Source organism: Notamacropus eugenii, chromosome 2 (assembly GCF_028372415.1).
Source record: "Notamacropus eugenii isolate mMacEug1 chromosome 2, mMacEug1.pri_v2, whole genome shotgun sequence".
Classification (NCBI taxonomy): Eukaryota; Metazoa; Chordata; class Mammalia; order Diprotodontia; family Macropodidae; genus Notamacropus; species Notamacropus eugenii.
Window position 1 is genome coordinate 59,485,403 of NC_092873.1, and position 15,837 is coordinate 59,501,239.

The following is a 15,837-nucleotide window of genomic DNA, read 5'->3' on the forward strand; positions in this document are numbered from 1 at the left end:
TCCCCCAATGAAGGCTGCTAGCGTGGAGGTTGAACGACTTGCCTATTTCTTCCTTTCGTCCCCTATTTCCCCTCCCATTCTACCTCCTCCTGAACTTCCTTATTCCTGTAGACTACATCAGCATTCTTCCAGTCACCCAGGCTCAAATAACTTAGCCCCATTCTGGACTCCTTCCTCTCTCCCATGCCACAATCCAATCTGTTATTTCTGTCTTCACTATGTCTCTTGTATAGGTTTCCTTCTCTCTAGTCATATAGCCATGCCTCCAGTCCAGTCCTTCATTACCTCTTGACTCATTGCCTTTACACAGCTACCAAGGCGATTTCGCTTAGGCATAGGTGTGACTATGTTGTTCCCTGGCACACTGAAGTCCTCAGTCCTCTGTTATTTCCATGATCAAATATAAACTCTTCTGCTTAGAATTAACACCACAAAAGAGAATATTTCCATACCCACAGAATAGCAGAACCCCAAAAGAGGATCCTTTATGACTCATCATGCCATACAAATTTCCTTTTTCAAAGTAAGTAATTCCACAAGTTACTTTCTAAACTCTACTTGTTTGTGCCTACTTCTGACCTTTCTGCTGTTCTCTTTTGTTCATTGAAAGAAAATACTTTTATGGTCTTCTTTGGCATCGCTATTGCTAACCTCCCTCCCCCTCCCCCATACACAACCTAGGCACTCCCCGCCCAGTTAATGGAGAGAAAGTTAGAGAGAGAAAAAAACACCCATGTAACAAATAAGTAGAGTCAAACAAACAAACAAAAAATCCACACAGTGGTCATATCCAGAAGTATTTATCTCTGCACCTTGTATCCATCATCCAGTCAAGAGATGGGTAACACTTCATCATAGGTCCTCTGGAAACATGATCAGAGTTTTTCAGCCTTTCCGTTGTTTTCTTGTTACAACGTTGCCCTCTAATGCATTTTTCTTATGGTTCTGTTCACTTCACTCACTATCCATTCAGAATTCTCTGAAATTGTCTCTTTCATCATTTTCTTTTACAGCACAACACTAACGTATTGCATTCATGTACAATTTGTTCAGCTATAAGAGATAACATAAACAACACTCCTAGACTCCAATTCTTTCTATCTCCTCTCCCCCAGCCCCCAATTTTAATCACCCCCTTCAGAATCAGAAAATTTGCCTTGTTTGTCATTCCCTTCCCTCCTTCCTCACTGTATTTTCTTCTCCTCAAACACCCCAATTATGAGGAATGGCAAGACCTTCTCCCTTCTTTCTATTTTTATACTCATGTATTCCTTTTATTCTCTCTTCTTCTCCTCCTCCTCCTCCTTCTCCTTCTCCTTCTTCTTCTTCTCCTTTTTCTTCTTCTTCTTCTTCTTCCTCTTCTTCTTCCTCTTCTTCTTCTCCTTCTTCTTCTCCTCCTTCTCCTCTTCCTCCTCCTTCTTCTTCTTCCTCTTCTTGTCAGAGTCTCAGAGCAGAACCAATCCCCCCACCATTAAAGAAATTATTTAACTCAATATCTTTTGAAGATATTAAGGTTCTGGAAGGATACTTGTTTCTTTTCCATCATTAGGTTGTTAGGACTACATCATCATACAACCCTTTCTAAGCTGCACAAATAAGATGTATTTCTAAGATTCTCTGTACTTGTGTTTGTATTTCAAAATTCCTACTTAGCTATAGTCTTTTCATCAAAAATGCTTGAAAGTCTTCTACTCCATAAAATATCTATAATTTGTAGGATTTTACTCACCTTTTCAGGGTAAATTATTCAGGATTTTAATTCTGTTTATTTTGTCTTTGGAATATTGTATTCCAAGATCGTCTCTGACCTTTTAGTAAAAGCTGTCAGATCTTGTGCAATCCTGACTGTAGTTCCATGATATTTGAATTTCCTAACCTCTTCCTGGTTGCTTGCAGTACTTTTCTTTGACATGAGAGCTCTGGGTTTTGACCATAACATTCCTGGACTGTTCCTTTTGGTGTTTCTTTCAGGAGGTGTTTGGTGTATTCTTTTTATCTTTACTTTGCCCTCTGGTTGTAAAAAAATCTTATTTGTTTTCATGTATGTTTTTTTTTTTAACTATAGTGTCAGGGTTTTTAAAAATCATGATTTTGGGGGAACCTGAATATTCTCAAATTATCTCTTCCTGACCTGTTCTTCAGGTTTTTTTAAAATATCAAATATCTTATATTTCTTCTATTTTTTCAGTCTTTTGATTATTTTCGAATATGTCTTGCTGGCTTATGGAGTCATTGATTTCTGTTTGATCTATTCTAGTATCCTGGGAGTCTGTTACTTGGGTAAGGTTTACCACTTTTTCTTCTAAATTACTTCTCCTCTCAATTCTCCAGAATTAGATCCCTTAGGGAGTTACCAGTAAAATCAAGGAAATAATTACGTCCAAACAAGCTATAAATAGAATGAACAAGAGATAACCAACAGAGGGAAAACACCAACATTAAGGGGCATGGAGAAAGGTTCTTGGAGAAGGTAGTTTAGCTTAGTGCAGTGCCTGATGCATCTTTAGTAGTTAATAAATGCCTCTTGACTCACTGACTTGTCAAAGCCACGCAGCCAATAAACAACAGAAATCTCCCTTTTTCTTTCTTTTATCATTTTCAAGAAGTCATGACTTTTAGTAGATGCAGTTAGTTTGCTGTGGTAGATAGAGTGCTCAGCCTGGAGTCGAGAAGACTCGTGTTCAAATTCTGTCTGTAACATTTACTAGCCAGGCGACCATGGGCCAAATTACTTAACCTGCCAGAATCAGTTTTCTCATCTGTAAAATGGAAAGAATATTGTGAGATAGAGAAGTTGCCTAACTAGAGAGCCCATTCCACCTCCTGGCTTGCAGCCAACATCATTGCTTTCTGGTTTGATTTTTCCCTCAGTGGCTAGACTTTCCAGCTTAGAATAGAAGGCTGTAATGTTTGACACAAACGAAACCAGGAAGTCCCCGACCCCAAAATTACAGATTCTCCTTTGCTAATATTTAACAAACATGTCCAGGGGAGGGGTGGTGGTTACTGCTTGGTTTGGAAAAATATTAGACACTAAAAAAAAATTTCTTTTCTTTCCTGTTACAATGACTTGTCTCATCCTTTGTTTTCTGTGTGTGTATTCTTTCTCCCTTACAATAGACCTTCTTCTTCAGGGAATAGGTTAAGGTTTTCCCCTCTCTGTCTTCTCCTCAGTGCCCAGTGGGGAATTAGAAACATCCAGTAAATGTTCATTAAAACTCTAAGATCCTACATTGTACCTGATAAAGTGGCTGACTGTTAAAGATGATAAAACTCAGTGCTATGAGGAACCAAGTATACTATTAAACAGGACCAAAACCGAGGTTGGGCAAATGGAGTTCTGCCCCAGGACACCTAGCATCTGGGGGCATACCTCCTTCTCCTGACAGTGTTTCTTCACTTCCTGGTTCTTTGACTGTCCCTGGGCTTCTACTCTTCATGGTTGTCAAAATTCTCTCCTGGGGACACTGTCAGCCATGTCCTGGAGTCAGGGAAGATGGTAAGAGTCACATCTCTGCCTCCCCACAGGGGACTAGGACACCTAGTTAACTTTGGCTGTGACTTGAGGTCACAAGATTGGTTTCCTGGGGGTTGGGATGCCTCTTCCCCAATATGGTCACAGTTGACTTGAGTGGCTTACATGAAGTCACCCCATGATACATACAGTGAAAGTGAAGGCTGGACCAGTGCCAAATGGGGCAATATCCCAAGGCCTTGACTTGTTCTAGGTGAACCCCACTTTAGGCTGCCACCAGCATGCTTCCTGCCAAGGCAGCATATCCTCCCCTTATGTCTAATTTAATCCCCTTATAGTACTTGATGCCTGAAGATCTTCCCTCTCATCCTCCTATCATGCTTCACAAACACTAGAACACACTGCTAGTGGAGCTGCAAATAGGTGTGACCTGTTTAGGAAAATATTATGTAATTTTTAAAAATTTAGACTATGTCAAAGGCCTTTGACTCAAGGGTGCCATTCTTAAGTCTATATCTTAAGAATGTTATTTACACTCTCATCTCCTCCACTCGGAATCTCTGGCTCTTTTTTTTTTTTAAACACCAATCAAGTGTCACCTTCTACAAGACCTTTCTCCTCTTCAATGCCCAACAGTGAATTGGAAATATCCACAAATGTAAGCTGAAACTCTGAGATCCATTCTACTGGGATGGAAACAATACAGAAGAGCAAAGGCAGGGATTCACCTGAGCTCTCCCCAATGCCCCTCCAAACAACTTTACAATAATGCCTCAAAATAAGCTCTGGAGTGGCAGAACCAACAGAAGGATGGGGTGAAATGATTTTTCCAGCACAAGACAACTTAGAAGATTTGCAGGAAAAGTCTGTCTCCCTGGGGTGAGAGTGGATCAAGGCCCAAACCTAAGTTATGTCAAATTGCTTGCCTTCTTAAGGAGGGAGGAAAAGAATTTGGAACTCAAAATTTTTAAAAGCAAATGTTAAAAATTATTTTTCATGTAACTGGAAAAAATAAAACATTTTTTAAAAAAGAAATTCTAAGATTCTCCTGTCATACCTGCCAAATTAGCAGATCATTAAAAATGATTTTTACAAATCTAGTGTTGGTTAGACTGTAAGGGAGAAAGGCATCTTATTAAACAGTCATAAGTAAGGGTGACAGCTGGGGCTTTGTGCCAGCATACCTAGATCTGGGCGTGTGTCCTGAAAGTCCTGTTGCACTTCATGATTCTTTTAGCTTTTTCTAATTCTTACTGACTCCTCTCCTGATGATAGCATATTTAGTAATTTTGTTGGTTTCTTTTAGTGACACTGTATTTACTCTATGTAAATGTACTTACTGTATAAATATTTCCTCCCAGTAGAATGCCCCTGGGGAGCAGGAACTATTTTTCATTTTGTGGTTACATTCCCAGTTCCTAGTAAATTGTGTTATTCTAATGGGGGAGGGTAATATGGAGGGGATTGGGTCTGTCTCTGTGTTGGTGATGAAGATGGAAGGATGTAAGGAGGACAGGCCTTCTATTAAGACAATCAGCATCTGTTGGTCTGGGAGAGTTATCCAGGGGAATTAAAAAGTCAGGTACCTTGCCAGGGTCACACAGCCAGCAAGTCCAATCATCTGCCAGTCAGCATGAATTTATATGTGTTTACTATGTGTCAAGCACTCTGCCTTTAACTTCTGAGGATACAAAGAAAAAACCACAGACCCTAGCCAAGGAATCCTCAATCTAACATGGAAGACAGTTTATAAAAAATCAGAATATACGAGATTAATGAAGAAAAATCAAAGGTAGCCTTAGAGGACGGTGCTTACCCTTGGGGCTGTGACTTTGCCTGCTTCCAGGCTTCCCTGGTTTCCTTCAAGTCTCATCTAAAACCCCCCTTCTACAGGAAGCCTTCCTTCATCCCTCTTCATTCTGGAGTTTTCTCTTCAATTGTAGCTTGTTTATACAGTTCTCTTCATGTTGTCACACTTTAGACTCTGAGCTCCTTGAGGATAGGAGCTGTCTTTTGTCTTTCTTTGTATCCCTGATGCTTAGCTAACGTAGCTAGTGTAGTGAGCACTCAATAAATCTTAATTGACTGACTGACTATATATATGTGTATTATAAATACAAGTATATGTATATATAATAACTGGCTTTCGGTATGATTGTTTTCCTTCACAATTCTATATATTGTATTTTATGCACCCAAAGATTTTTCTGAGAAGGGGGCTCATAACCTTCACCAGATTGCCTAAGGACACACAAAAGTTAAGAATCTCAGCCTGAAAGTAGGGAAACCCCCCAGCCTGGAGTGGGAGCCTAGCAGGCCTCCTGGAGGAGGTGACATTTGAGGAAGTCCTAAAGGAAGTTACATTTTTTACGTCAGAGATTGGGAGAGAGAATATTCGAGGCCTAGAAAAACCCAAGTTTTTCACCTCTAAGAAGTTCATGGTCTGCCTGATCTTGGGTATCACGCATTTACTGACTGAGCCACAGTGACATGCAGACAACAAAAGGGTTGTCAAGCTCATCCTCTACTGTCTCACCGGCCATTCAATGGTCGGCATCCACCAGACCTGGAAAGACTCAAATGCAACTTACTCAGTCTTTTGTCTTTCTGAAGACACAGGAACTACAATGAATAAAAGTGAGCCTGTTTAATGCTCTGAGATTAGGTGGTGGGGTGAAAAAATCAGTCAGCTCCCATCACCTCTGTTTCCATAGATACCCCCAAAATAGAAGGAGAAGCCTTCTCTGAAGAAGGAAAGAACTCAAAGTGAAGTACAAGCTCTGACCTCTTTTCACCAGGTTAACCTCCAGTACCTCTGGTGGGGGCCAGAGAGCCCAACTTTTTATAGGCAATTAAGCATTCTCTTCACCCAGTGGCACTGAGCTGACAGACCTTAAAATAGGAAACCATAGAGATGGTGAGATATATGTCTTCCTCACCCCCACACAGCAGATGATGGCCATAGTTTCCAAGGCTGACATAGATCAAATCACGGAGCGGTTAATGGGTCAGAGAAAGTGATGTGCTAAAGGAGGGCATATCTGGTTGGGGACTTTTATGACCTTGAAAACCAGGTCCTGGTAACTGTAGGTAGGACCTTCAAAAACTGCTGCATCCTGCTGCACAGGCTGATCTGACCTATGCTCAGTGCCCAAGGGACAGCCAAGAACATACAAATGAAGGAAGCTAGAAGATATGATGAACTGATGAGAGCAGCCTTGACTCTAAGGGAATTCTACCACCTCCCATATTTAGCCTTTTCTGACTCACTCTAGATGAACTCCAGGTCCCTTTGTCAATCTCACAACTCCTAAGATCTGTGGACCCCATAGTGGTTAGGGATGCCTGGATCTCCCACTTTCTGGGAGCAGTTGTATGGACAAGCCACAACTGTCTGAGCCAAAAGGTAAAGGTGGCAGAAGGGAAAAGAAAGGTATTATGTCCTCTTGTACCAAAGAGTACAAGAAAAGTGTCAAGAAATGTGAATTTATCAATAGCATTCAAAATCTCTCCATTTGTGGTAGGTGCTGGCTGATGGAAAACTTGCTTTCTTGGTGATAATTGTCAGGCCAAAATGAGCACAAGTGACAGAGAACTGGGCTATATTCTTGCATCTCAGACTCAGAGGCTGCATTGAGTGCATAATTATCTGCAAACAAAAAGTCATGTACCAAATCTCCCTCTGCTTTAGTCTTGGCTTGTAGCCTTTTCAAGTTCAATAATTTACTGTCAGTGTAGTAGCTGACCTTGATGTTCTTTTTGTCCGCTTTGAAAGCATCTGACAATATGGCTGAAAGCATCATGCTAAAAAGCATGGGAGCATGCCCACAGCTTTGCTTCATTCTGTCGGTGCTGGGGAAAGTCAGAGAGCATCAGTATTATCTAGGATCCATGAAGCCAGGAAGACGTGAGTTCAAGTCACTCCTCTAGGACCCTGGTCAACTCTCAGAGACTCTGAGTTACAGAGCTATGTGGCAGAGGAAGTTACTGACCTGGGAGATCCTTGTACCAGGAATGAAACCACTGGTTTAGGTCCAAAAACAACACACAAACGATGAATTCCTGGGTCTATCATAAGACTAGCAGTTCAACAAATAAGGAAACTGAGGTCCAGAGAGGTGGCGAATTATATAGATAATAAATGGCAAGACAAGACTTGGACCCAGTTCCATCTGACCCAGTGCTCTTTCCACAAGGAATTTCCAAAAAGGAATTCAGGAAAAGTTAGAGGTCACTGTGGACTGGGGCTTCTTGCAGAAGAGGAGGTTTGAGCTAGGCAGGCTTTAGATAAAGGCCATGAAGAAGGACATTCTGAGCAAAGGGTAGAGTGCCATGAAAAAGTTATAGATAAAACTAACAAGGAGGAGGAAGAGGGGGATAGCTGACATTTCTGTTGCACTTTGTGGTTGTGATTCTGTGGTTGGTTCATTTGATCCGCAAGTATTATTGTGCCTATTTTACAGCGGAAGAAATTGAGACTCAGAAAAATTAAGCAAGTGGAACAGGGGTGTGGCACATTCCTGATTCTGTAAATAGACCAGGAGAGTAGGAGTGTCAGGTATAAGGAGGAGAGTAGAGATGGGGTCAGAGTAGCAGATGGGAATCAGATTGCGGAGGTCCTTGCATACCAGGCTGACCAATTTGGAATTTTTTTTCCTATAGATGAAAGGGACCACTTTCACTGTTACTCAAATCCAGTTATTTCTTATGTCGGGAAATGCTGGTGGTAGCTGGGAGTTGATCACGGCTGAAGGTTGTTCAGAATATCCGGGGGAGTGACATTAGGCATAGAAGTTGAACAAGATATATGTAGAGTGGCTGTGAACTTGGAAAATAGAGCTTTTAACTGTCTACATCATTACCATCCCCCTATCCCCACCATCAATCGTCTCTTCTTGGACTTCAGTGACTGAAGTTTCCACCATTTCCACCCCTGCAAAACTTCTCCCCCCCCCCCCCCCCCCCGCTTCCTTTCAGCAAGCTTCCTTCTGTGCTTTGTCTTTCCCTGATAGATTGGAAGCTCCTTGAGGACAGGGGCTGTCTTGATCTTCTTGTACTTATATCCCCAGCACAGCACCAAGCACATAGTAGGCACTTAATAAATGTTCATTGACTGACACCATCCTCTTCACCAACCTCATCAGTCATTGACTATTAGCATCAAGGAGTAGTGACAGTGGAACAAAGAATTAGGAAGGGGCATCTGGCTTCGTATTTGGGGGAAAAAGTCATCAGTCTGGTTTTAAATGTGAATTTGAGATGATGCCAGGACATCAGCGTGGGAAACGTGAAGTTAGGTGGAGCCTGGGAAGGACAAAATCTGCAAGACCTCCACAGAATCCTGTATTTAGAGATGGAAGGACCTCAGATGACATCTAGTCAGAGGATCCTCTCCTTGAAAAGGACCTTCATGGACACTGAATGTAAGCCCATCACTTTACAGACGAGGCAGCTGAGCCTCAGAGAGGTGATGTGACTGGTCCAGAGTCACTAAGTGCCCAAAGGTGGAATTTGGATGCAGCTCTTTACCCAGCATTCTCTACTGTACCACACCACATCTCATACTCAGTATCGACAAACACTGATTTCTACTGGTCGAGTACTGCCCTAAGTGCTGGGGATGTAAAGACAAAAATCAAAGGCTGTTTTTGGGGAGGGGGTCAGGTAGGTAAATGCATAGAGATTTCTGGGACCAGGACATTGGCAACTGGGGACAGCAGAAAAGAGCTGACCTAAGGAAATGTTGTTCAGTGCCTTCAGTTGTGTCCAATTCTTTCTGATCCCTTTGGGGTTTTCTTTCTCTTCTTTTTTTAGATTTTTTATTAATTTATTTTAAACAAATACAAAAATTTAAACACCCAATAAGAAAAGGAAAAGAAATATTATAAACAAATACAAAATAAGAAAAGAAAAAAGCATGGCCATGTGTACAGCAGAATGTAAGAGGATTCAAAACATACAGCAATAAATTCCCATTTTGAGAAAGCCGATATAATAAATACTACACGTTGTGTTCTGAACTGTCTATCCTTTCTTTGTTTTCTTGTAAGTTTTCTCTTGTTCTCTGCTGTGAACTTTTTACTTTGCTCTTTTTTCTCCCTTCCTCATCCTCAGAAGGCTACAATTAAGCTCATGTACACACAAACATCTATATAGGCATATATACATAAATGCACTTAACTACACATGTATATACTTAGATATCTCTAATCATACTCATATATATAGACAAATACATTCACATGCATCTATGTAAGACCCTCCTATACTTGTTTGTCCTCTGTTTCTCTGAGGGTGAATAACGTCTTCCTTCATAGGTCCAAGTCTTTCCATATTTTTCTAAGTCCACCAACTCATCGTTTCCTATACCACAGCAATAGTCCCAGTCATATTCTGTCTAGTTATTTTAAACAATATTGATTAAATATGGCTGACATATAGTGTAGTTTCCCTATTTTTCTCTTTTGATTAAATATATTTTAACTTTAACTTTGTCTGAGATCATGATTACTAGTTTCGGATTTTGTTGGCAGAGATACTGGAGTAGTTTGTCATTTCCTTCTTCAGCTCATTTTACAGATGAGGAAACTGAGGCCAAGGGGGTGATGAGACTTGCCCTGGGTCACAAAGCTAGTAAGTATCTGAGGCCAGATTTGAACTCAGGTCTTCTTGACTTTAGACTTGGCACTCTATTCACTGTGCCACCTAGCTGCCCAGGAAAATTAGGGGGTAGGCTTGGAGACCAAAACAAAACATGGAGGGAGGATGTGGAGAGTCAAGTATGAGGAACGAAGACCAGTGTGACTGCAACAGAGAGTGTGAAGGAGTCTCGGGCAAGCCTGGGATAGTGTGCTTACCTTTTGACCCAGAAGTGCCCACTACTAGAAATACACCCCCAAAAAGCCAAGGACAGAGGGAAAGGATTCATTTTCCCAAAATATTTATTGCAGCAAAAGGCTAGAAACAAAGGAAATGGCATCAATTGGGGAATCAATGGCCAAATTGTGGTACTTGAAAGTAATGGAATATTATTGAATTGTAATCTCTTCTTTCCTTTTCTCCCCCTCCTCACAAGCTGCCCTTGAAACCTGGACAAAGCCTTTGCCATCCTGAGTTGTGACCACCTGCCCTAACAACCATTCAGGAGAAGTTCCTCCATGCCTCCCTTCACTCACAGCTCTCCAGATGTGTCTATCTCTTCCTCCCCCTTCTCCTCCTCCTCTCTCTCCTTCTCCCTCCTCCTCCTCTTCCTCCTTTCCCCTCCTCCTCCTTCCCTCTCCTCTCACTCTTTCCCCTCCTCCTCCTCTGCTCTCTCTCAGCTTTCCAGCCTCCATTTACTCATTGTCCAACCCAGGGTCACACATTTTGTGTACGTGTGAGAGTGTGTGTGTGTGTGTGTGTGTGTGTGTGTGAGAGAGAGAGAGAGAGAGACAGAGACAGAGAGAGACAGAGAGAGAGAGAGAGACAGAGAGAGAGAGAGACAGAGAGAGAGAGAGACAGAGAGAGAGAGAGAATGAAACCCCAGCCCTTCTGAGTTTCTGTCTTTCTATCCACAATACCCCACCTGCCTCTCGACCACATCCTCATAGACACAATAAATATGCTGAACCAGACTGGACTGAACTGAACCAGATTGAACTGGACTGAACCAAACCAAGCAGAACTGAATTTAATTGAATTGAACCAAGTCACAGCATCTCTGGAAAGGACTTTCCACGTTTGGGGTCAGGGAGCTGGGGAAAGGAACAGGGAGTCCCCCCTTCCTGGCCTCCCAGGGCTACCTCCATCCCCATTGAGGCCCCCTCATCAGGACACGCCTACCCCTAGCCCCAAAACTATAGCCGGCTTCCTCTTCTTTCCCTCTCTGCCTCCCACAGAGATGCTATGGGTTTGTTTCTAATTTCAATGAATATTTTAACATACATGTTTCAAAATTTTGAATTTCAAACTCTCTCCCTCCCTTCTGTCCCTCTCCTCTCCACTGAGAAGGCAAGTAGCATATCAATTATACATGTGAAATCAGGCAAAAAATATTCCATGTTAGCCATATTGCCAAAAAGGAGGAAACTAAGAACAAGGAAAGTTAAGTGACTTGCCCAGAGTCACCTAGGCAGAATCACAGGATTTTAGATTTAAAGCTATAAGGAGCCTCAGAGGCCAACTAGTTCAACTTCCTCATTTACTATTGAGGAAAGTGAGGCCCAGAGAAGTTTTGTGATTTGCCAAAAGTCACACAGCATTAAGCAGAAGAGCTGGGATTAGAACTCAAGGCTCATCCTACTACAGGATGGCAGAAGCCTAGACTTCCAGATGAAGGAAAAACAGCTGCCCTTGACTCTTTTACAAGCATTTTGCAGCCATTGTCCTATGTCAGGACAGCCCAAGTGAGAAAACTAAAATCCGGAGAATGAAGTGAGTTGGTCAAGATGACCCACCAAGGCAGGGGCAGAGTCAGGATTTGAACCCATATCCTAGGATTTCCAATCAAGTTCTCATCCCATAATGTCCTAAGGTTGGAGAAGACAATAGACAAAGGTTCCGGAAGCAACACCTGAAGATTTCCTGTCCTGTATCTTCAAAAAGCACCAAACTGGAAGTGAGAGAGATTCAGCTGCCTCCGGTGTGGGCCCACAAGTCCGTCATAAACTCTTATCTGTAAAAGAAGGTGGGGCAGGGATTGGTGGCTCCAGTCTAGATGTGCCTTCAAGTTCCCTCCAGAGATAAAATTCTACATCTTACATTCCAGGACTTTCCCTGCCATGACATTCAATGTTCTAAGATCTCTCTCTGATACTACTTCAACCTAGCCAGGCTGCATCCTGTAGTCTAGGTCAGTCAATTAATTAAAAAGTATTTTATTAAGTATCTATTCTGTTCCTGGCACTATGCTAGGCACTGGAGGTGGAAGTGGGGGATGAACAAAGAGCAAAAAACAAAGACAAGAATGAGACACACTACCTCCTCACTTTGTTCTATGGTCCCTCCAATTTCTGAAGTTTTATGTTCTAAGTCTCACTCAGTTCCTACACTGCTTTTGTTCTAGGGAACCTTCCATAAGGAGGACTCTTGGTTCTAAGAGCCTTCCCAGTTCTAACATTCTCTGCTTGAAGTATGAATTGATGGTAGCTTGATGACCAATGCATTCATGATTGCAACGACAAACTCAAGCCAACACTGCATCAATAAAGCAGCGATGGATTACTTTGGTAATCTCAATGGCCAATAATATTAATAGAACCAGCAAGGACCTGAAGAGGAAGCTGAAGTCTGCTTGAGGTCTCTCTCCTAAATCAGCAGAGCTGGATGGGGGAAGGGAGTGTTGTGTAGAAGTGTTTGCTTATCAGGGCACAGAGTATTTGTTGCTAGGAAAGAGACAAAGGGCTAGCCCCTCAGAGCATCCAACCTACAAGAAGGAAAAGGAGCAGCCCACTTGCCAAGCAGAGAGGGTTTGAGCCCTCGAGGCCACCTTGGACTGAATCTAAAATTAGTTACAAATTGAATCAACACTTGAGCTGTGGTCAACCATGCTTAAAGCAGAGAACTTTAGAAATGGGAAGGACTTTAGAAGGAAGGATATCCCAGATAGAAGGGAAAGCATACAGTATCAGAGCTGAAAGAAACCTAGAATATAGAACTTCTGGCTTAGGAGGACCATATTAGGACTATGGAGGTAATGTGCTTCATTCTGTCCTAGCATCATGCCAAGAACATAGTTGGTGGGTAAGAAATATTTGCCTATTGATTTAGGACAAAGAACCGAGGTTCTTTGCCTGGGTTGGAATGTTAGTGATGAAAGGATATTATGTCAAAGAATGTCAGGATAAGGAGAGATGAATGAATGAGAGAGTGAGTGAGTGAATGAATGAATGAATGAATGAACTAAAAGTACTTACCAAGCATTCACTATGTGTCAACCACTGTACTAATCATTGGGGATATAATTATAAAATAGCCTGAGTGACATGGGATGGTCAACTGATATGCCCTTTGTGAAAGAGATGAAAGTGTTGATTTAATTACTGGTCTCACAGCAAGAGTTGGGAAGGGGCAGGGCCAGGGTGTGGGTGCAGTGGTATGCCAGGAAGATGTCAGTGAAGTGGCCAGAGTTGGCTAGACATAGTGAGCTCTCACTGATCTGGACAGTATGGTTCCAGAGATATGGGAGAGAACAGTGGCAGTGGTGGTTGGATGGTAGGATCATAGGAAGAACTCAGTGAAACATGGGCATGAGGGGGTCAACTCCAGACTGCTGTAGGTAGGAGTTGCCCCTCAGTTGTGGGTTTATAATTAATAGGGTCCAGTTGCAGATTCTATCCCTATGCTCTTTCCCCTTTCTGCAGACTAATCACACGACAGCAAAGCTAAGCATAAAGAGTCTTCATACACAAACAATTCCAACCCATCACCCATCACCCACCAACCAGCCCCTAGAGCCCTGATGGCTGCTCTGTAGGAGAGTACACAAGAGTTGCTCGAACTCTCAATTCATTCAGCTTGAGGGGAAAGTTCTAGGTTCCCAAGTTCTAGAATTCATCCTTCTAGACAGAGAAAGGGGAATTTCTGGGCAGCTCTATCCTTAGAGTTGCTCCCTCCATTTTTTAAAACAATGCCCAAGTCAAGAGTTGGGGTTTCCAAGTGAAAAGAGAGGGAAGAGGTGATACATCGGGGCTTATAAGATTTCTCAGAGGTAACTGCATGTGGGAGCAAAACAAGACCAAGGGAAATGATTTTGGGAACTGCCCCCAGATGAAAATCAAATGATGTCATGGCTGAGGTTGGGGAGGCTGGACCTCAGGTTACATTAGGGTTGTAAAAGTCTTCCTGTCTTGAGAGGCCATTGGTCTGGGTTGTATGTACCAGAAGCAGAAGAAAGGAGTCACCTCCTGGAACTCCTTGGTCACAAAGTAGTAGCAGATGGCGTCCAGACAGCAATTGGTGTGGGCAAGAAAGGTGGCTATTTTAAAGACCCTTCTGAGTCTGTCGCTGGATCCCAGGAAGAAGCTCAGCAGGACTGTTATGTGCAAGGGTAAGAAGCAAATGACAAACACAAGCAGGCTGGCCAACACCATAGACACACTCTTGCGGATCTGTCTGACCTCGGATATCTCCCTTCTCTGAACCCTCAATAAGCTGCATACAATCTGGAATGTACAGAAGACCAGTATCCCAAGTGGGATAAAAAAGCCCAGCACAGAGAAGATTACCACTGAAACATGGATCTCTGGCTTCCTCCAAAAGCAGAAGGCGCCATCTTGGATCTGCCAGATGATACGAAAAGCCAGCATGCCAATGACCACAGCCCAGAGGACAACACAGATGATGGCCGCCCGGCCTGGGGTTCGAAGGACCTTGGCCTTCAGTGGGAACCTGATGGCCACATAGCGGTCAAGACCAATCGCCATGGGGATGTTGATGCTCATGTATGCATTGACAAGATAGATGGCCTGAGGTACCTGGCAAGAGAGATCCTCAAGGCAGCTGGTAAGTGTGAAGTAAATGACAATGGGGAGGAGCAGGATCAGGAAGCTGTCTGCCATGGCCAGGTTGACCATGTACACCTGTGTCTCTGTCCATTTCCTCATCCGACAGCAAAAGATCCACAGGGCCAGGAGGTTGAGAATGAGCCCAAAGATGAAGAGGAGCCCATAAAAACTTGTGTAGACATATGCCTCTCCTGAGGAGTTGAGTGCTGAGTTGCAGCTGTTGGACACATTCATTCATGCAGAAACCTACCCAGGGAGAGAAAAGCTCCATCGTTCATCATAATAATAATGGCAGTCATCTTATTCGCTGGTATAATAGTTCACAGAAGAGTCCAAGAATGATGGCAACACAGCCACTTTCCCAGGACCATTTCAACCTGAACACCATTGGAAGGCTGAACTGAAAAGCACCTACAAACTCCCTTCTCCTTTCCTTCCCATACACCTTCTCTCTGGATCCTGTTTCTCCTCCCCTTGTCTCCCTCCTTCCTTCTCCCTGAGTCTCCAAGAGTCCCTAGAAGAAGACTGAAATATTACTGATCCCAAGAATGGTTCCACTTGAGAAGCTTGGGCTCACACCTGGTGATCTTTCCCCCCTTCAGAAGGACAGCCAGCTAAGTGGATTCCCTATTTCGGGCTACAGATACTGAGTGACCCAGGCAGGATTAGAGGTCAGGACTCTGGCTTTATACCCTGGAGACACTGTTTAATAGCTTCTAACTCTGAAGGCATTTCAGAGTCTCTTCTTCCATAGGAGGAAATCAGAGAGGATGGGCCAGTACATCTCTGCTATTTAGCAAAAGAAGACCTTAATTTCATAGTCTAAGTGACAAGATGACCCCTCCAATCCCTTGGATGTAGGAGTAGGGTAAATGGGCT

The 15,837-nt window shown here is 42.9% G+C and overlaps 1 protein-coding gene across 1 annotated transcript; it reads right to left on the minus strand.

Annotated features, from left to right (window-relative positions):
* Positions 1 to 14,271: 14,271 nt before the first annotated feature.
* Positions 14,272 to 15,192, minus strand: LOC140523492 (G-protein coupled receptor 35-like). The gene has a single exon (XM_072638335.1). It carries the CDS (start codon positions 15,190 to 15,192, stop codon positions 14,272 to 14,274), a length of 921 nt encoding a protein of 306 aa, XP_072494436.1.
* Positions 15,193 to 15,837: the final 645 nt, after the last annotated feature.

What these genes read in the sequence shown, in the direction of transcription:
- LOC140523492 (XM_072638335.1), bottom strand. Translation starts at nt 15,192, where the DNA reads ATGAATGTGTCCAACAGCTGCAACTCAGCACTCAACTCCTCAGGAGAG.